The 21,980-nt window shown below is 34.0% G+C and overlaps 1 protein-coding gene across 1 annotated transcript in view; it reads left to right on the forward strand.

Annotated features, from left to right (window-relative positions):
• Nucleotides 1-21,980, forward strand: part of LOC134796731 (actin-histidine N-methyltransferase) — a 72,094-nt gene that overhangs the window by 43,131 nt on the left and 6,983 nt on the right. Inside the window, exons 5-6 of the mRNA XM_063768925.1 lie at nucleotides 20,418-20,526; nucleotides 21,185-21,312. Of these exons, the coding sequence (XP_063624995.1) occupies nucleotides 20,418-20,526; nucleotides 21,185-21,312 (237 nt within the window). The remainder of the gene's footprint in view (nucleotides 1-20,417; nucleotides 20,527-21,184; nucleotides 21,313-21,980) is intronic.

The raw sequence follows: 21,980 nt of genomic DNA on the forward strand, positions 1-21,980 counted from the left end.
TCTTGTGTCAAAGATCTTATAGAAACGAATAAAACGAGCCTAAACACGAAGTGGTTTAGTGGCATGGTTGATTGGTACCGGTGACCACCTGCCGGCTCCATCATCAGACCCTGAGTACTATCTTGTGTCAAAGATCTTGTTGAGACGAATCAAACGAGCCTAAACACGAAGTGGTTTAGTTGCATGGTTGATTGGTACCGGTGACCACCTTCCGGCTCCATCATCAGACCCAAAGTATTATCTTGTGCCAAAGATCTTGTTGAGACGAATCAAACGAGCCCAAACACGAAGTGGTTTAGTTGCATGGTTGATTGGTACCGGTGACCACCTTCCGGCTCCATCATCAGACCCTGAGTACTATCTTAAGTCAAAGATCTTGTTGAGACGAATAAAACGAGCCTAAACACGAAGTGGTTTAGTTGCATTGTTGATTGGTACTGGTGACCACCTTCCGGCTCCATCATCAGACCCTGAGTACTATCTTAAGTCAAAGATCTTGTTGAGCCGAATCAAACGAGCCCAAACACGAAGTGGTTTAGTTGCATGGTTGATTGGTACCGGTGACCACCTTCCGGCTCCATCATCAGACCCTGAGTACTATCTTGTGTCAAAGATCTTGTTGAGATGAATAAAACGAGCCTAAACACGAAGTGGTTTAGTTGCATGGTTGATTGGTACCGGTGACCACCTTCCGGCTCCATCATCAGACCCTGAGTACTATCTTGAGTCAAATAAATACATATAGAATGTCAGGTCCTTTCAAATATTTTTAATCCTGTCCGGTAGTTTATTAAACTGTACCATTATAAATTATAATACTATAAAAACAGTGCTAGGATCAAAGTCTCTCGTTGCGGTTTACACGCACACAGTATAGCGTTTTACACGGCGCCCGCCGCACACAATGATAAAAAACCTCGTCGTCGCCGTTGAAAATGTGCGGAGCCGACCGACACACGTCCTGCCTCTACAAGCTCTGCCGCGGCACTGAGCTGGCGCAGCGCGCGTCATCGGTAATATAGAGTAGTTTTCAAAAAATTGCCAAAAAATTATAGTAGAATTTCATAAACACTAATGTATACCAACAGCATAAGCAAACGTTGCAGATTGCTTGAGTATGAAAATGACTTCGATATTAAGTAGATTTTCGTAGGAATTGACACTTGTTTCGGAGAGAAAATCGAGTTCGTTTTACTTTGATTTTCTCTTTCTCAAAGGTATGTAGGAAAAATATAGTTTGATATGCCTAAAGTACAGGGTATTAGTAACACAAAATAGCCAGGTTTAGCAGAGTAAAATTCTCAACATTTCCAAATAAGAGCTCGCCATTCAGTGCTTCACGGGGTTTTTCGGAAACGACCATCAGAAAAAAAATCATTACTAATTTAATAAGTCCTTTTTCTAATATTTACAACGATATTTATAAAGATAAGAAGACGCTTTTACTGGAACAAGTACTCATTGTTTCTAATAATGAGCGCAAAGTCCTGAATTTCGTCGACTAGTATCATCAATTTTGCATTATTTCGACTTTTCTTGTAAGAGCGCTCTTAATTACCATAGCTTCCCTATTTACTTTCGCTTTAAAGAAATCTTAACAAATAACTTCAAATAATATATATTTTACGGTAAATAAAGTATCTACATTAAGTAAATAGTTTCTCTGACAGGTTAAATAACTGTAGAACTTTATAGCTTTTTAACACATTGAATATTCATAGGCACTTTGTATGCAAATATAATCTCAAGAGGCGCTTTATTGATAAAAACAAAGAAAGAAATAAACAAACATAATAAAACTTAAGTACCTCCAGATAAAAAATTTGGCCCAGATCGCCGTCAACGGGCAAGGTACCCAGAAGGCTAGCCGTATTTCCCCGCTGTATGGCGATACTAATACGCTGGGCGAAATAGTGGCCAGCCCTCTGGTAATTCTTGACAGCAAATGAGTTCTGTGTCGGAATTTCGTGACAATTGTCGTATTTCTTGTGACAATTGTCATTAGCTTCGCAAAATAAGTACTTATTAACTGGCGATATAGTGGAGTTTTTTTTAATTAACATGTTGGTGGCAAACAACCTCACCGCCTGTCTGATGGTAAGCGGTTACCGTAGCCTATGGAGGCCTGTGACGTCAGTAACAGTGATGTCGACAATTGTCGGACCTGTCACGTTGGTGAAATAGGGGCCAGAAGCCTCTAGCCCGCAGAGCAGCCGCAGCGGCTCGCCAGCAGGAGACTGATAAACTCCAACTTACCTTGCTGGAGTTGAAAATATCCAAGGAATCTTGTGCTCAATTGCTCAGTGAAAGGGAAGACAGTGAGAAGGAACTATTATTAGTACTTAATAGCAATGATAAGCTTAAAAAGGAACTTTGCTCATTAGAAACTGACTACAATAATGTAAATTCAGAGCGGGCCCGGCTTCAGGAGACGGTTGACAGGTTCACTGAGTGTAGTGCTGCGTATGAGCAGGCCCTGAAGGACATCAACTCATTGGAGAGAGCACTGCACGACGCCCACGAACAAATCTATGAGCTACAGGAGGCCCAACACAATGCAGCAGTGGCACACTCTCAGAGCTTGTTCGAAGAACTGGTCCGGCCCGACTCTCAGTTGGTTGCCGCACCAATTGAAAACCTTGTGGCCCCTACAGATTTAGCCTATGATACTACCACACCAAGGTTAGTAAATTGCAGCGGGAACAAACTAAAGAAATATATTAAATTAAATAGACTAATAAAAAAAAACCGAAACTTGTCAAAAATAAATAAATTGTTTTTTAAAAAATTGAGGTTTTGTAAAATTAATGTTAATTTAGTGGATAAGTTAGATTTATATTCTGCCCAGTTAGAAAATAGTCAATTGCAATATGAAACCGACACACAGACTTTAAAATTAAAAATTCAGAGTTTGGAGGATTCCATAGAATCCTTAGAAAAAATAAATGAGAGTTCTAAAAAGGTGATTAATGAATATTCTTTGGCCATGGATGATTTAATATCCCAGATTAAGCTTAATTCAGAACGGTTTGAGTCACTGACCAATGCCCAGTCATGTGCAGTGACTGAACATTCCTCGACCAGTTTACTCGACCTAAGCCTGTGTGACGGTTTACCACAACAGCATGTAAATGATAATAGCTCCTTCCACACTACACAACAAAGCACACCTAAACCTAATGTTATTATGTATTCTGATGAAATTGGAAGCAATATGAGCTCATTTTTAAGCTTTTACCTAAAGGGACTTAGTACAATCAGCAATTGTCTGCCTCACAGTAGCTTTGAAAATATCTTAAAACAAATTTTAAATGACAGTAATATTAATTCTAAGACAACACTGCTTATTCTTATGGGGAATAGGGGTAATGTGAACAAAAATAATTTAATTAAATACTTTGAACAATTAAACTCGCTTGCAGTGCATGAAATTATTTTTTTCACATTCCCCTATTGTGAGCAAATGTCAGAGGCAGAAAATACCACTAGACATAAGTTAAATATATCTCTATATAATCTTTGTACATATAGTAGTAAGTTTAGCATAATTGACACTAACAATTTTGTTAGTAAATACCATATGCCTATGGTGTTTTTGACTAAAGGCAAGTGTTGCCTTTCAAATTATTACAAAAGACAAATAGCTTTATCGCTATCATATTTACTTGACATTTCTGCCAAGAATTTGGCAGACAATTCTGCTCCTATTGAGCAGCCCAGTATGAACATGGAATTGGTTCCAGTCATAACCAATGATTTAATAGATTTAAACTAGGTGTTAAGACAAAAGATTCTGTCTCTGGCAATTTAGTTTTAAATAAATATAATGAAAAATACTGCAAACATGGAAAGTATATCCACCTGGTGCATCAAAATATTCAATGTATTAGAGGAAAAAATTTACAGATAGAACTTTTTTTGAATGATTTTAATATTGATATTTTATGTCTTACTGAACATTGGTTAAATAATAATGAATTAATGCCCCAATTTAATAATCACCAGGCGGGAAGTTCGTTCACCAGACTTAGTTCCATACATGGTGGGTCATTAATTATATTAAATAGTCAGTTAAAATTTAAGGAACGTAAGGACATTGTATCCATGTCTGTTGAACGGACTATAGAACTAAGTGCAGTAGAATTAGAGCAATTTATTGTTGTCTGTGTGTATAGGCCGCCATTAAGTAATTTTGAATTATTTGAAAACATAATGGAATCTGCCCTACTTAAAATATCATCTTCTAGTAAGAAATTGCTTATATGCGGCGACTTTAATGTAAATATTATGGAAAATTCAACAATGTCTTGTAGATTATTGAATCTTTTTAAATCTTGTAATCTCAACCACATGTTTATGGAGCCCACTAGAGTGACTGCTACTAGTGCAACCTGTATAGATAATATTTTCACAGATATTTTTCCTATTGCTAAAAAAGTTATCAGCAATTTAGAATCAGACCACTTAGGTCAATTAATGGTATTTGAGGCATTAAGGAAAAATACCATGAGAAAACAAATAACTTTTGTACCAGTAACCTCGGACCGCGTGGAAAGAATGAAGCTAAGTTTAGTTCAGGCGCTACCCTTTTTGTCTTCCGATATGAGTCCTAATAGTATGTATAATTCATTCTTTCACACTTTTATGGATCATTATAATGCGATATTCACCTCAAAATCGGTCGTAGTTAGTGGTGCATCAGTTTTTAGTGAGTGGGCTACTGCGGACTTACATCAAAGAAGACGTGAACTGTATGCCTTATATGAGGAACGGCGGTTTAATCAGAGTAATGAATTTAAAGAACATGTGAAGGAGTATTCGAAGAAGTTTAAAGTAGATTGTCATATAGCTAAGCGAAATTATCTAAGTCAGAAAATAAAAAGTAGTTCCGACATTGTTAAAGCAACCTGGAAAGTTATAAATGTGGAGACTGGTCGCTCTAAACACACAATTAAAGAGCTTAAACTAAACATTGATAACAAAATTATAGATTCCAATTTAGAAGTAGCTACAGAATTTGAAAAATTTTTCACCGAGGTACCAGTATCCACAACTAAGGATTTAAATTCATCACCCTCATCTGCTGTTACATTATTAAAACATAACGCTCCAGAGTGTTGTGGAGACCTTCATTTTGAACATGTTTGTACCTCAGATGTAATAAAGGCGTTTAAATCAATTAATGTCAAAAAAACTAATGACCTCTGGGGAGTCTCTGTCCATGCTGTCAAATCCTTAGTTGAAATTGTAGCGCCTGACTTGGTAGTTATATTTAACAACAGTGTTGATTGCGGCGAGTTTCCTGATCTAATGAAACATAGTAAAGTAATTCCTTTATTTAAATCTGGTAGCAGCTCTGACCCCACTAACTTTAGACCGATATCTGTGCTACCAACATTTAGCAAGATTTTTGAAAAATTAGTTCTTTCTCAATTAGTACGACATTTTAACGTTAATAATTTGATGCATAATAAGCAGTTTGGTTTTACACGGGGTCGCTCAACAACCGATGCCGGTGTTGAGCTAATTAAGCATATTTTCGATGCCTGGGAGGAGTCACGAGATGCTTTAGGTGTCTTCTGTGATTTATCTAAGGCCTTCGACTGTGTTTGTCATGAAACATTAATCAGGAAACTTCATTATTACGGAGTTAGAGGATCGGCACTGAATTTACTTAAGTCCTACTTAAATGGTAGAATACAAAGGGTCGATGTGAATGGACAGCGATCACCTGGGTCATTGGTCTCTATGGGTGTACCACAGGGGTCAATATTGGGGCCTTTCCTGTTCCTTATCTACATAAATGACTTGCCATTCCTTGTTAAGACCCACCATGATATAGTATTGTTTGCAGACGACACCTCACTTATTTTCAAAGTCAAACGACAGCAACAAGCTTACAATGATGTAAACAATGCCATTTCAAAAGTAGTAAATTGGTTCAATGTTAATAATTTATTGTTAAATGAGAAAAAGACTAAATGTATTAAGTTTGTCACTAGTAGTAACGTAAGGCATGTGCAAACAAGTGTCATTGTGAAGGATGAGGAATTGGAATTAGTTGATAGTACAGTTTTTCTTGGCATAACTTTAGATTCTAAACTCCAGTGGGGTCCCCATATTGCTACTCTTTCGAATAGACTGAGCTCTGCAGCTTTTGCAGTGAGCAAAATCCGTCAGTTAACTGACGTGAAAACAGCTCGATTAGTATATTTTAGTTACTTCCATAGCATTATGGCATATGGTATTTTACTGTGGGGCGGTGCTTCAGAGATAAATACCATTTTTGTTCTGCAGAAGAGGGCTATTCGAGCAATATACAAAATGAACCATAGAGACTCACTTAGAGATAAATTTAAGGAAATTGACATAATGACAGTGCACTGTCAATACATTTATGAGAATATTCTGTATGTACATAAAAATATTGTAAATTTTAGGAAAAATTGTGAAATTCATAATATTAATACTAGAAATAAACATAAGCTCGCAGTGCCCTTCACTCGGCTCCATAAAATTAAAAAATCATTCATGGGTAATTGTGTAAGATTTTATAATAAACTTCCAAACCATATTACTGAATTATCTATTAATAAATTTAAGAATTATGTAAAGCGTAAACTTATTTCTAAAGCTTATTATACCACACAAGACTACATGAATGATATTACAACGTGGGATTAATTGTTATTCGAAATGATTATTTATTTATTAGGTACATTTGATTATTGATGAGGAAATGGATATTCCGATGTAATACTATCTACTTCTTTTGTTACTTATGCTTTTTTTTGACATTTAGATTTTATTCTAGAAATTCTAGACTAGTATTTTTTTATACAATCTTTTTAATGTTTGACGATTCTTTTGTGAAATTCTTAGTGTTAAATTTGATATGTATAATAATCCAATTTTATTATAGAATAATATTAACATCAATAAATTGCTCAATAAATTGCTCTGATAATTAGATTAAGATTAATTACGATTCATAAGAGCTTGTTGCTAGGCCTACATGAATAAAGTATATTTTTGATTTTGATTTTTGATTTTGATTTCTATTAGGCGCGCCGACAAGTCTTTGTAGAGTCGACGCGCACTTGGTCCCCACGGCCCCAAAGTTTCGAGTGTATTTTTTTATTTTTATATTTTCATCTCAAGTGTATTAATGCACTTCATAATAAGGTTTTATTTTATAGCATAGTAGCTTTTAGCAGGCATTATAGTAAAACCCGCTTAAGAAGATTCTGTCGGTCTAACTCGACTGGACAACTCCATTGCGCACCGCGTGACCGACTGACCGCATCTTCAAGACAAAGTTTGGTTTTGCGAGCCACATTAGGGCATTTTATAATCCGGATAAGAATTGTTGATGGAGTCGCCATTGCCGGATAGAGTCTGTGCGGATAGAGAAGAGTCGTAGAATGTATTGGACCCCATACATTTCACGACTCTTCTCTTCTACGGCAAAGAAGATTGATATGCTGGTACAGTCAGCGTCAATAGTAGCGGACTGTGGATCAAATAACGCGCCATTACAAAGTACGAGTATCTGCCATCCCTAGAATACTCTTACAAATAGAGATAAATCTCTAGATACAGTTCGCTATCCAAAGTATCTGTTATTTTGCAATGGCAGTGCAAATTACCATAAAATTCTTAAATAGCTGTAGCTAGTGACTTTCTTTCTTTCGTATATTATACATTCAGGGTGATTTTGTTGTGTCTGACCATACTCTGAGGGATGAATATGTGGGCTACTTAACTACCTTTACTATGGTGCCAACCCCGACATCGAAAAAAAAAATCTGCCCTCTCATACATTTCGGTGAATCACATGAATCAGATGTTTTTCCAACGTACTCGTTCAAATTGACAGAATGTAGGTATGTGACTATGTACGTATCTATTGATGAATGGCTCGAATGTGCGATGTTGCGTGATCTGTTCCTATTCTAGATCAATCGCTTCCTATATATGGCAACATTTATCTGTTCTCACTAAAAACCGTTGCTAATCGGCCATGGAAGAATGTTTTATGTTTCTTGTGCCTTTGGCTAACTGCCCAAGTTACTTTGTAAACTGATGTTTAAAAAAAATGTGGGTCGGTATACTCGCTATACAGACCTTACCTTTGAATAAAAACTAGATTATCACGTATCTCTAATCTAATATATTTAAACGAGCGAATCTAATATCTTTATTTGTTTATTTATTTATATATTTCGGGGATCTCGGAAACGGCTCTAACGATTTCGATGAAATTTGCTATATGGGTGTTTTAGGGGGCGAAAATCGATATATCTAGGTGTTATCTCTGGGAAAACGCGCATTTTTGTTTTTTGTATGTTTTCCGAGCAGAGCTCGGTGTCCTAGATATTTTTGTAAGATAAATTATCACATTCTCAATAATGCGCCGATTAATTAATTTAAAATTAGAAAACCGGCCAAGTGCGAGTCGGACTCGCACACGAAGGGTTCCGTACCATTATCTATAAAAACGGTCACCCATCCAAGTACTGACCCCGCCCGACGTTGCTTAACTTCGGTCAAAAATCACGTTTGTTGTATGGGAGCCCCACTTAAATCTTCATTTTATTCTGTTTTTAGTATTTGTTGTTATAGCGGCAACAGAAATACATCATCTGTGAAAATTTCAGCTGTCTAGCTATCACAGATCACGAGATACAGCCTGGTGACAGACGGACGGACGGACGGACGGACGGACGGACGGACAGCGGAGTCTTAGTAATAGGGTCGCGTTTTACCCTTTGGGTACGGAACCCTAAAAAATTAACACAAAATTTAGTGACAGTTTGTAACATTTTAAGGTTTGTTTATTATTTGATTTAACATAAAGTTGTAACATCTCCCACCTCTCTCCTCTAAATAACCCTACTTACCCTACTTAGCTAGACCTAGACCTACCTAAAATACTAAAAATTCCAATAAGAAAATCTAAAATTCTAAAAAACCTTAAAATACCGCAAACCGTATCTACCTTGACTAATTATTATAAAATAATGCAAATAACCTAAATAAATTCTAATTAATAAGTTAATATCTTGAATTGGATCAGTAGATTGGCCAAATGATCGTTTAGTGTTTATGTAGGACCCTTCGTCGTAACCGCTAATAGTAACCAAAATCCTTTTCGCATAATAGGAAAGAGTTATGAATTATACGCCTATAAATCCTAATAAAGTTAAGTAATTATTAAACCGTGAATTATGTCAGAGTAATAAGAAATATCATTGCAGGTTATAGTAATGTTTGACTTAATCAGATTAAGTCTGTAATAAGATGTAATCAATAAGTCAATAGTAAGTATGTCAAAATCAAATAAGTCTGTAGAATGTCATAGTTAAATTGTCAATAAATTATGTCATAGTCAAATTGTCAGTAAAGTATGTCAAAGTAAGTAAAGTCTGTCAAATGTCATAGTCAGTTGGTCAAAGTACAACTACTAATAAATGTCACAATATTTTGTTTTTGGGGTATAGATATCGCCCCGCCTCCGCGACACCCGTGATCATCATCCAGTTGCAGGTCAGAATCCCCGCCCCAGTTCTGAAGGAACTATATTGTGGTCCAGAAGGGACATCTTTTAATAATGACAGGCCTATTCCATCATTCGACCATGTCATTATTTTGTGACATTTTTCGTCAACAATGAGAGGACATTCAAAGGGACAATTTAACATAACAAAATACTGGTAGTAGAGCAGCTGTATTTGATCCACTCAAATTCTCCAGAATACTGTAATTTTGTAATACATTTTAGTAATCAATGAAGTAATATTAACCAAACTATAATTGTAGTCATTTTGAATCACACTTTCGGACCAAAATAAACCACGGATCTTGCATCTGCCTCGATCTAGCCTGGATAAATCACTCATTGATATAATTTCAATAATATATGACCCCGTATTTTTAAGGTCAAGTGTTAAAATCACAGATAATCTGCAGAAAACAGAATGTAATCGTCATACAAACTGCTAAGGGACAGGCAAAACAAATATTTCTTTGTAAGCAAATTGATTCTACAATACTACATTATATTGTGGTTATTTACTTTAGTTTTTCCCACAATATATTTCTACCAGTAGCGTTGCAAAGGAACAAATATATACAGTCATGTCATAAGTCAATATGTCAAGTTTGTCAATAAGTCATAAATAAATATATGTAATAAAATCCTAACAATCCCTAATCCCACACTACATCCTAGCTAACGCTAAACTGAAGTTAACCCATAAACCCATAATAATGAACAACAAATACAATAAAATAGCCATAAATGTATCGAAAAGGAACCTAGCTACCTACTGTAAATATCTAATGGCTTTGATATATTAAAATTATAAATCTAGATCAATCCTACAAAAGCCCTAGACCTGATAAATAAAAACCCTAACCTAACAGCTAATCTATCCAACTATTCTACCGATATATTTGAAAACTAGCATCCCGGGATGCACATTTAATTTACTTACGTAATTACTCACGTAATTACTCAATGTGCAATGAGTAATTTCTATGCTATAGCTAACTAAGACGAGTGGAGACACCTCGTTTTAGACCTAAAAATCCTATTTCTCCGTGTGCTAGCCATACTTCCACACAGTGGATTGGGACAGCAGAAGTAAGGCCGGAAAGGGGTAATATAAAAGTGAATATATAAGTATATAGATACGGGATAATTGGACTAGAATCTGGCTTTTTTAAGAAGTCTAGATGACAACCCAAATCTTCCAGATCCTAGGGGGTGACCCTGTCTTAATAAATGCAGGAACTGCCAGGTCCCCACCTGGGTTTTATCAAAAACACCGCAAGTTAGTAATTTGGACTATAGTTGACACCGTGAGGTTACCCGTCCAACTTACTAACCCCCCAACACTATGTTGGATCGGAACTAGTTCTCTCTACCCCATAAGAAAGATACGAAATAACTCACGAAACTAAATTTAAATTAATATATAGAGTATTCCAACCAAGTTCATTTCAGTGCTAAATATCACTAAAATAAACCAGGCCAAAACACTACACATATTTAACACAATTAAAACACAAACTAATTAATTTTCACTGGAAACAACTCAAGATTTTACAATCTTTAAGACTCTATTGACTTATAACTTAGACTTCACTTAGTATATTATAACACACTAGCGCTTGTCTAAGCACAAATCAATTAAAATTCTCTATATTATTAAATCCACTATGAACAATACTAACTTTACAATATTAATAAGTCTATTGATTTATAATTTAAACTTTACTAGTACAATATTAAATACTAGCACTTGTCTGAACCACAAATCAATAAACAACACAAAAGGAATTAAACTCACTAAAATTAACACAATTTAAATGTACTTCTCTAAAATTATTCAAGTAAAACCCCACAACAAATTACACTATATTATGCTCCAATCCAAACTCTACCAGAATCATGAGAAACTAGCAAAGTCCAGGTCAGGACACAATATAGGTAACCTAGATAGACCTAGCTACCTAAATCGAGAACACGTCCGACAGTTTGCTTAAGGCCACGAAGAGTGATCTCGTAAGGGACTCTATTGATCCCTACCTTAGATCCCGTCATCCCTGCTATTTCCCACTTCCTTGTACGTCATTGGTTTCCCCATAACCAATACTGAAGTTCATAATTTCGTACAATCCTCTCACTAATTACACCTTATTTCCTAATTAAAATAAGGTCCAAATTGACCTACTTTTGGGTGTGGTTTAAACTATTTCTTTACGCCTATGGGATTGACACTACAGTTTTTATTCTAACCACCGTTTGTTTTTCTATATGAGCACATATTGTAGAACTCCGCCCTTTCTTAATTCTTTATTATATGGTTCAAATTTGCATAGAATATTTTAACCAAAACAAACATTATTCATTCATTTTTACGACGACGTGTGAAATACGAGTCTAAGCCCTTGAAACATAAGAAACCAAACTGATTTTTAACAGATTTTTAAACTACAAAAGCTTTATGACATTGAAATAAAGTTCAAATTATTTTATGAATAGATATCTTAATATATTGGTTTACTATAAATTACTAGGCCCTCCAAACTTTGTTTCTAGAATTTCAGACGAAATGGCCCACTTGAGATATGAGAAGAAATATAAATACTTAAATTACCGTGGGACACAATATTGGAAATTTAACCGACTTAAAAATAGAACAATACTATGTTCACATATAATGTTAACATGGAAGGGAGCCTCTGACATGTTACAATCGCCTCCCAAAATTTGCTGTAGCTTAAATATATTAACTATATATTTGCGAAAGTAAATTTTCGAAACAAATCAAAATAAGTATAAAATAATAATCGTAATCAAAAATAATGCAATTAGATTATAATAAGAACCCTTTTAACATTCTTCCCTTCTGTGTGTGCCTTTTTTTTTTGTTGCGGCTGTGTGTGGTGTGTGTTTAAACCAAACTAAAGAATGAACATTTCTGAAAGAATAAGTTTCTAAGTTCAGACATGTTAGAAATAAACAATTAAAAAAACGCAACCAGTTCAGCTTGCCTCAACAAGAAAATAGAAGTTGTGCTTGTAGGACATTTGTCCTAACCTTCTATCGATCCGAATGATACATACGACGTTTCCGACTTTATGTCTATATTTTAGCGACCAAGAGAGGAACTGACGTATCTCTTTTTAAGACAAGATTGAACCTTTTACCAAGGAGCATTTTATGCCACTCGAGGGGTTTTTAGGGCATTCTATGCCACACATTTTCTTTAAAAGATTTAATTCCAACACCGTAACTCAAGACTTAAATCTTCCAAAAAGCCTTTCCCAGTCGGGCGCATGTTCATCATTAACGGGACGTTAAAATTAAAGATTAAACTAATGCTTAACCTTTCGTTTCTACAATGAAGCGCTAAATAAATAAGTTTATTTGTAATAATTATTAAAATTCCTAAATAGTACTGACCAATAAAAAAGCACAACTAATCATTAAACGGATTCGAAATGAGCTACATAATACATATTTTCATTAAAAGTTCTAAGCTCACTTCGCATTATGCTTTTCCATATGAAGAAAGTACTATGACGTCACATTAATGATGGGTGTGTGAGTTCTAGTTCTGGTGTTGTGTGTAGTATAGAGATAACACGGAAGCAGTTTAAACTCTGCAAGTATGCTCTTTTTTTAGCGAGCCTAACCTAACTCCAAACTACCGTGTTACCTCCCTTGTATAGTGTAGTGTTCCAGTCAGAATGTCAAAAGAAAGTGTTTTGAATTCAGTTTTGCTATTTTCTCAGAGCCCTGCATAAACAAATATATTTCATGCAATTACTAACATGCACTAACTCGTAGTTTAACATTCATCGAATTTATTCGTCTTCATTCTTTTTTTTTCATACATCCCTGAAAATTTAACAATACTTTCGCAAAAAAACAATTAAAAAGAAGTATTAATAATGCGTAATCTTTTTTATGAAAATTTACTGATAGCAAACATACAATCAATACATCCATTACAACAAAACTATTTTTTTTTTTCAACTGCAGTTTCACTTTCAGTGCAATATACTACATAGCAAAGTTTATATATTTATACCATCTTGTGATAAAAAAAACCTAAACAACATCTACTTGCTATAAATTGTAACTATGGAGAGCCTGGCAAAATAATAACAAACTTGTTAAACTTTGTAATTATTTAAAATTAACAAAATAAAATTAAATAGGTAGGTATTTATGTCATAAACATGAAAAGAAACTATCTAATGTGATAACCTGATAACCATCTACATTACCAGCTATAAAAATTAAATAATACTTTAAACTGTATTTAAAAATTACTAAACTTCAAAACGTAAATAAAGAATAAATAATATGTTTGTAATGTAATACATTATTATTATTTTTATTTTAACCTAACCTACTTGTATTGACCAATATATTGTACGTAATTAAATATAGAAATTTCATTATTTATGTGTATTTTAGTCTAAATTTATTAAATTCACACGTAATTAGATCTAAATGCAAACCCAGATTAACTAAACCAACTGCAAAAACGCCCTTATTATAGGTGTCACAAGCTTCACAAATTACCTGTTTGTGGATATAAAACTATTTAAGTCAACCCAAAATTGTGGCTTATAGAAAAATGTTTACTGTACTATTTACTCATAAATATTCCTAGCATATATGTGAATAATGTAAACATATATGTGAAAAATGTATGTATACCTGAAAAGGTAAAGTCTCAAAATAAATGAACGTGTAATTATATACTATGCAACTCGATTTTTATATAGGTGCCATAAAAACGTTGAACTTTAAAATACTTATTGTCATTTTATATTTTAAATTATTCGCTTTTACAATTCTAGCTCAGAAATTGTAATACTATTAACAACCTATGTTTACATATATAAGAACAATAATAACAAAAGTAATAAGCCATTTCAATGAACACTAGATAAAATAAAAACAATGGCTTAATCGCGACCGAGTAACTGACGCATTTCTATACCTACTCAATGATTTCAATAATAAAGATAGACCCATTCATATAATGCCGAACGAATATGTGCACCAACAAAATGTGTACAAACTCCATTGCGTACCAATTATCTAGTCCACTTTGTTATGTTCGTGAAACCCGTCTGTACGAAATAATCTATGTAAGTCAATGTACCTTTCCTACGGACTTTGTCAAAAAAAAGTTAGTTTAAAATCGCAATATTCACAAGATTGAGTGTTAGTGACCTACAGTATTTTGTGAAATAAATAATTGATGTTAATACTCAATTATGTATGTATACAATTTATTACTATACTTTGATGAATTAGACTATTATCGTAACCAAATATAATTAATCTATTAAAATAATACTATCCTAAAGCACTAAGCATAAAACCAACCCATAAATATGTAGGATATAAAATTTATTTGAATTCATACCAAACGCTATTCCCTACATGGTAAAAAAATAAAACATTCAAACTTTAACTTTGAGCGATAACAAAAACAACACTCAAGTGGTTTGGCACAACACTTTTTGTAATTCTTCGAATGATTTCAACTTTAAACTCAAATTTCAGTCAAGTGGTCGGCGCGACATGCGACATTCTCGATAACTTTTAAGAATGTCTCGAGTGACGCCGATAACAAATGAACTATAAACATACAGAGTTAAAATAACGTATTAACTTATTTCAACGTGACTATTTTACGTACCCTACTGTACTTACATAATCAGTTTCATAACACACTAACGTAACCTTTGGTCTCCTAATAAGCCAAAATTAAGTGTACGATAAGTAGGTAAACTAGTAATACCTCTGAATGACTAACCCTAGTATAATTTTTAAAGCTTTATAATACTACACTTTAATCAAGTAATTATACCAAACAACGCAATGATAAGAGTGTACTAAATTCTGTATGAATACATGTTCATGATTTATAGAAACAGAAACACAAGACACAAAGTTACAATGTAAATTAATGCAAAAAATGAACTTATCCCTGAATGATAATCTCCCTAAATGGATAATTTTGATGGATAATTATTAATAATATTATGTGTAGTATATAACCGAATTTTTAACAGTAATTAATTAACTTTTATTTATGAAAACAAACAAAATGATGCCGTTTTAAATTTGCTTTAAAAATCGCAATACTATCGTAATCAAATTTGCCCGTATTTTTTTCCAACTTTTAGTAACTGACTGAAACTATTGTCCTACTGAAACTGTAATATCGAACGTATATCCCGAAAACAACAAAACTTCATTCAGCCTTGCCAGTTGGCAATGATAATGTTTGTGTTGTGTTAAGTATACTAAAATATACATTAGTATTAAAATGTTTTCTGACTTTAACTATCCCTATTTTAAGCCACTGCATCTGGGAATCGAACCCAGATTTTATTTATTGTAATTACACAACTGACTTCAATACAAATTCAACACAAACTAAGGCTACGTTAGTTTACATTAATATGCCTTAGTTTATGTAAAAGTAACGTAACGTAACTTTATTTTCATTATAGTTTGATGAACTAATTATTAAACAAACTGATGGCAAAACTTAACATGAAATCACTTTACGCTAAGTGAACCTTAAATGTCTAATTTATGTTAGACGAAATAAAATATAAAAATATAGACTTGTGTCTCTAATTTCTATCTACATTGTACATATGTATAAAATTCATATAGAAATCTAATAACAACAAAACCGCAATTTAAGACTATTTTAAGCATTACTACGTACGCCTCCCCATGTATACAACTTTAATAATTTTAGCTAACTACTTTTCATAAAACAATTCTATAAATAGACCAAAATATATTTTCATAAGTTCTAGTATTTAAACGCGTAAAAAACTTGTAAAAGCTATGACTAACATGGCATACGCAAAAAAAATAAAAATCATAAAAACGTTCTTAATTTACACAATACCATTAATAACTCTATTCCAAAATATGCTATCCGTCTTCACAACAACAATTGTGTTGCTATAATCGACCGTTTACACAAATCAACTATAACAACAACTTTGATCCAAAACAAGACATGTAACTTACAATGAAACTAGTAACGTTAATAAAAATAATTAAAACCGAATTATATAGACTCGCGGCATAATTACATAAATATACGAATTATTATGAAATATACTTAATATATTAAACTTTATCCTGGTCTTACGAAATCAATCGTATTAAATATACGAATTATTATAAAATAACAGACTTAATCCTGGTCTCAGACAACAATTTTAATAAATATACGAATTATTATAGAATAATCAACTTAATCCTGGTAACTACGGCACCAATTGTAACATCTCCCACCTCTCTCCTCTAAATAACCCTACTTACCCTACTTAGCTAGACCTAGACCTACCTAAAATACTAAAAATTCCAATAAGAAAATCTAAAATTCTAAAAAACCTTAAAATACCGCAAACCGTATCTACCTTGACTAATTATTATAAAATAATGCAAATAACCTAAATAAAAAAAAAATCTTGAATTGGATCAGTAGATTGGCCAAATGATCGTTTAGTGTTTATGTAGGACCCTTCGTCGTAACCGCTAATAGTAACCAAAATCCTTTTCGCATAATAGGAAAGAGTTATGAATTATACGCCTATAAATCCTAATAAAGTTAAGTAATTATTAAACCGTGAATTATGTCAGAGTAATAAGAAATATCATTGCAGGTTATAGTAATGTTTGACTTAATCAGATTAAGTCTGTAATAAGATGTAATCAATAAGTCAATAGTAAGTATGTCAAAATCAAATAAGTCTGTAGAATGTCATAGTTAAATTGTCAATAAATTATGTCATAGTCAAATTGTCAGTAAAGTATGTCAAAGTAAGTAAAGTCTGTCAAATGTCATAGTCAGTTGGTCAAAGTACAACTACTAATAAATGTCACAATATTTTGTTTTTGGGGTATAGATATCGCCCCGCCTCCGCGACACCCGTGATCATCATCCAGTTGCAGGTCAGAATCCCCGCCCCAGTTCTGAAGGAACTATATTGTGGTCCAGAAGGGACATCTTTTAATAATGACAGGCCTATTCCATCATTCGACCATGTCATTATTTTGTGACATTTTTCGTCAACAATGAGAGGACATTCAAAGGGACAATTTAACATAACAAAATACTGGTAGTAGAGCAGCTGTATTTGATCCACTCAAATTCTCCAGAATACTGTAATTTTGTAATACATTTTAGTAATCAATGAAGTAATATTAACCAAACTATAATTGTAGTCATTTTGAATCACACTTTCGGACCAAAATAAACCACGGATCTTGCATCTGCCTCGATCTAGCCTGGATAAATCACTCATTGATATAATTTCAATAATATATGACCCCGTATTTTTAAGGTCAAGTGTTAAAATCACAGATAATCTGCAGAAAACAGAATGTAATCGTCATACAAACTGCTAAGGGACAGGCAAAACAAATATTTCTTTGTAAGCAAATTGATTCTACAATACTACATTATATTGTGGTTATTTACTTTAGTTTTTCCCACAATATATTTCTACCAGTAGCGTTGCAAAGGAACAAATATATACAGTCATGTCATAAGTCAATATGTCAAGTTTGTCAATAAGTCATAAATAAATATATGTAATAAAATCCTAACAATCCCTAATCCCACACTACATCCTAGCTAACGCTAAACTGAAGTTAACCCATAAACCCATAATAATGAACAACAAATACAATAAAATAGCCATAAATGTATCGAAAAGGAACCTAGCTACCTACTGTAAATATCTAATGGCTTTGATATATTAAAATTATAAATCTAGATCAATCCTACAAAAGCCCTAGACCTGATAAATAAAAACCCTAACCTAACAGCTAATCTATCCAACTATTCTACCGATATATTTGAAAACTAGCATCCCGGGATGCACATTTAATTTACTTACGTAATTACTCACGTAATTACTCAATGTGCAATGAGTAATTTCTATGCTATAGCTAACTAAGACGAGTGGAGACACCTCGTTTTAGACCTAAAAATCCTATTTCTCCGTGTGCTAGCCATACTTCCACACAGTGGATTGGGACAGCAGAAGTAAGGCCGGAAAGGGGTAATATAAAAGTGAATATATAAGTATATAGATACGGGATAATTGGACTAGAATCTGGCTTTTTTAAGAAGTCTAGATGACAACCCAAATCTTCCAGATCCTAGGGGGTGACCCTGTCTTAATAAATGCAGGAACTGCCAGGTCCCCACCTGGGTTTTATCAAAAACACCGCAAGTTAGTAATTTGGACTATAGTTGACACCGTGAGGTTACCCGTCCAACTTACTAACCCCCCAACACTATGTTGGATCGGAACTAGTTCTCTCTACCCCATAAGAAAGATACGAAATAACTCACGAAACTAAATTTAAATTAATATATAGAGTATTCCAACCAAGTTCATTTCAGTGCTAAATATCACTAAAATAAACCAGGCCAAAACACTACACATATTTAACACAATTAAAACACAAACTAATTAATTTTCACTGGAAACAACTCAAGATTTTACAATCTTTAAGACTCTATTGACTTATAACTTAGACTTCACTTAGTATATTATAACACACTAGCGCTTGTCTAAGCACAAATCAATTAAAATTCTCTATGTTATTAAATCCACTATGAACAATACTAACTTTACAATATTAATAAGTCTATTGATTTATAATTTAAACTTTACTAGTACAATATTAAATACTAGCACTTGTCTGAACCACAAATCAATAAACAACACAAAAGGAATTAAACTCACTAAAATTAACACAATTTAAATGTACTTCTCTAAAATTATTCAAGTAAAACCCCACAACAAATTACACTATATTATGCTCCAATCCAAACTCTACCAGAATCATGAGAAACTAGCAAAGTCCAGGTCAGGACACAATATAGGTAACCTAGATAGACCTAGCTACCTAAATCGAGAACACGTCCGACAGTTTGCTTAAGGCCACGAAGAGTGATCTCGTAAGGGACTCTATTGATCCCTACCTTAGATCCCGTCATCCCTGCTATTTCCCACTTCCTTGTACGTCATTGGTTTCCCCATAACCAATACTGAAGTTCATAATTTCGTACAATCCTCTCACTAATTACACCTTATTACCTAATTAAAATAAGGTCCAAATTGACCTACTTTTGGGTGTGGTTTAAACTATTTCTTTACGCCTATGGGATTGACACTACAGTTTTTATTCTAACCACCGTTTGTTTTTCTATATGAGCACATATTGTAGAACTCCGCCCTTTCTTAATTCTTTATTATATGGTTCAAATTTGCATAGAATATTTTAACCAAAACAAACATTATTCATTCATTTTTACGACGACGTGTGAAATACGAGTCTAAGCCCTTGAAACATAAGAAACCAAACTGATTTTTAACAGATTTTTAAACTACAAAAGCTTTATGACATTGAAATAAAGTTCAAATTATTTTATGAATAGATATCTTAATATATTGGTTTACTATAAATTACTAGGCCCTCCAAACTTTGTTTCTAGAATTTCAGACGAAATGGCCCACTTGAGATATGAGAAGAAATATAAATACTTAAATTACCGTGGGACACAATATTGGAAATTTAACCGACTTAAAAATAGAACAATACTATGTTCACATATAATGTTAACATGGAAGGGAGCCTCTGACATGTTACAAAGTTCCATTGCATACAGGCTGCTCTAAAGTAATTAATCGTTTGTCGGTAAATACCCCATTCCCAACTCATTCATAATCTTTACCTAACTAAGACTGTCATGGTGGGGAAGTTGGGATTAAAAGTTTCTTCTTCACATAATATTTATTTATCGAGTTTCTCTAATTGTCGACAGATGGGCAGTATCCACGGTAATGACTCGTCAGAACAACTTGGAGCAGTCAACCACGGACACGACCGCGTTCATTCCTCTATGGGACATGTGCAACCACGAGCATGGCAAGGTACTGTTTATATGTAGTACATATATATTGATATAGGTATAAGCGTCCACGGCGAAGACTTGTCACAATCTGGAACAGTCAAGTATCGCCTTCATACTGCTCTGGGACGTGTACAACCATGAGCACGGCAAGATATATGCACTGCTGACAGATGAGATACGGTGATGACTCGTCACAACCTGGAGCAGAGCATGGACGCGACCGTCTTCGTTACGCTCTGGAAAATGGTTTCCACGAACACGGAAAGGTACAAACATTGTTGAGAAATGGGCCATGGTGTTGACTTGTCATGACCAAGACCGGGTTCAGTACAATTTTCCCATTTTAGGTACTAACTCATTAAACTGATCATGTTAAACTTTATTGCGACAAGATAACGTCTACTGATGGTCAGTTAACTGTATTGTTGTTAGTAACACGGACATGTGTCTAGCTTTCTAGTAGGCACATGAACAATGCAGCTGTTTATGGTTTTCCTCTGTTGTAGGAAACTGAAGTGCATTGAACTTTGACAGTAAATTAAGCTGCGTTTCGACAGATTCGTATAAGCTGATACGGCTATTGTAGCTGTGGTACTTTCGTATCCGACAGTTGCTATAGTGACATTCAAAGATTGAATGCCATTCCTTTATCTATGCGTCCAAATGTTTGTTTCCAGTTAACAACAGATTTCAACAAGGAGCTGAACCGAGGCGAATGCTACGCGTTACGGGACTTCAAGCCTGGGGAACAAATCTTCATCTTCTACGGGGCTAGGCCTAACGCTGATCTCTTTCTACATAACGGGTACGAATTTCTATCTTCTATATAGGATTGTAAGGTTCAATTAACGTTGTGGGACTTCAATCCTGGGGAACAAATCTATCTGGCCTATTCGGATTTCGAGAATCACAATATCTTGAGACGATTTAGAGATCAACTAGATCTACATTAGATATCGACTAGATGTGACTTGGATATCTAAGTCATAACTTGTAGAAATCGTTCAAGAGGACCTCCAGAATCGCGGAAACGTCAAATTTGACATATCTATCTTACAAATATCTTTAAATTATCCGTATCGTAACTTGTCGAAGTCTAGTAGAAATCTAATTCATTTTCCGAATCGAGTCGTAAATATGTTCTACAGTGCCCGGCCTAACGCCTATCTCATTCTGCATAACGGGTACAATTTTTTTACAGTCGCATCTTTCAGACTGAATCTGAATCATCTTTTATGTTACGCTCTGTCTGTACTGTCTGTAGTCACTTTCCAACAGTAGAAAAAAAATAGTTTAAAATAAATAAAAAGTTATTACCACGTCCATTTAATAGTGAATTTGGCGAGGACATACTGAACTTTTGTTTTGTTTAGCTTCAAAAAACATTGATTGTTGATTTTAAAAACTCAGAGTAACCTAGCAATTTACTCGGTTCGCTTATTGCACCTACGTGACGTTACCTACTGATATAGT

Source organism: Cydia splendana, chromosome 14 (genome assembly GCF_910591565.1).
Source record: "Cydia splendana chromosome 14, ilCydSple1.2, whole genome shotgun sequence".
Taxonomy (NCBI): domain Eukaryota; kingdom Metazoa; phylum Arthropoda; class Insecta; order Lepidoptera; family Tortricidae; genus Cydia; species Cydia splendana.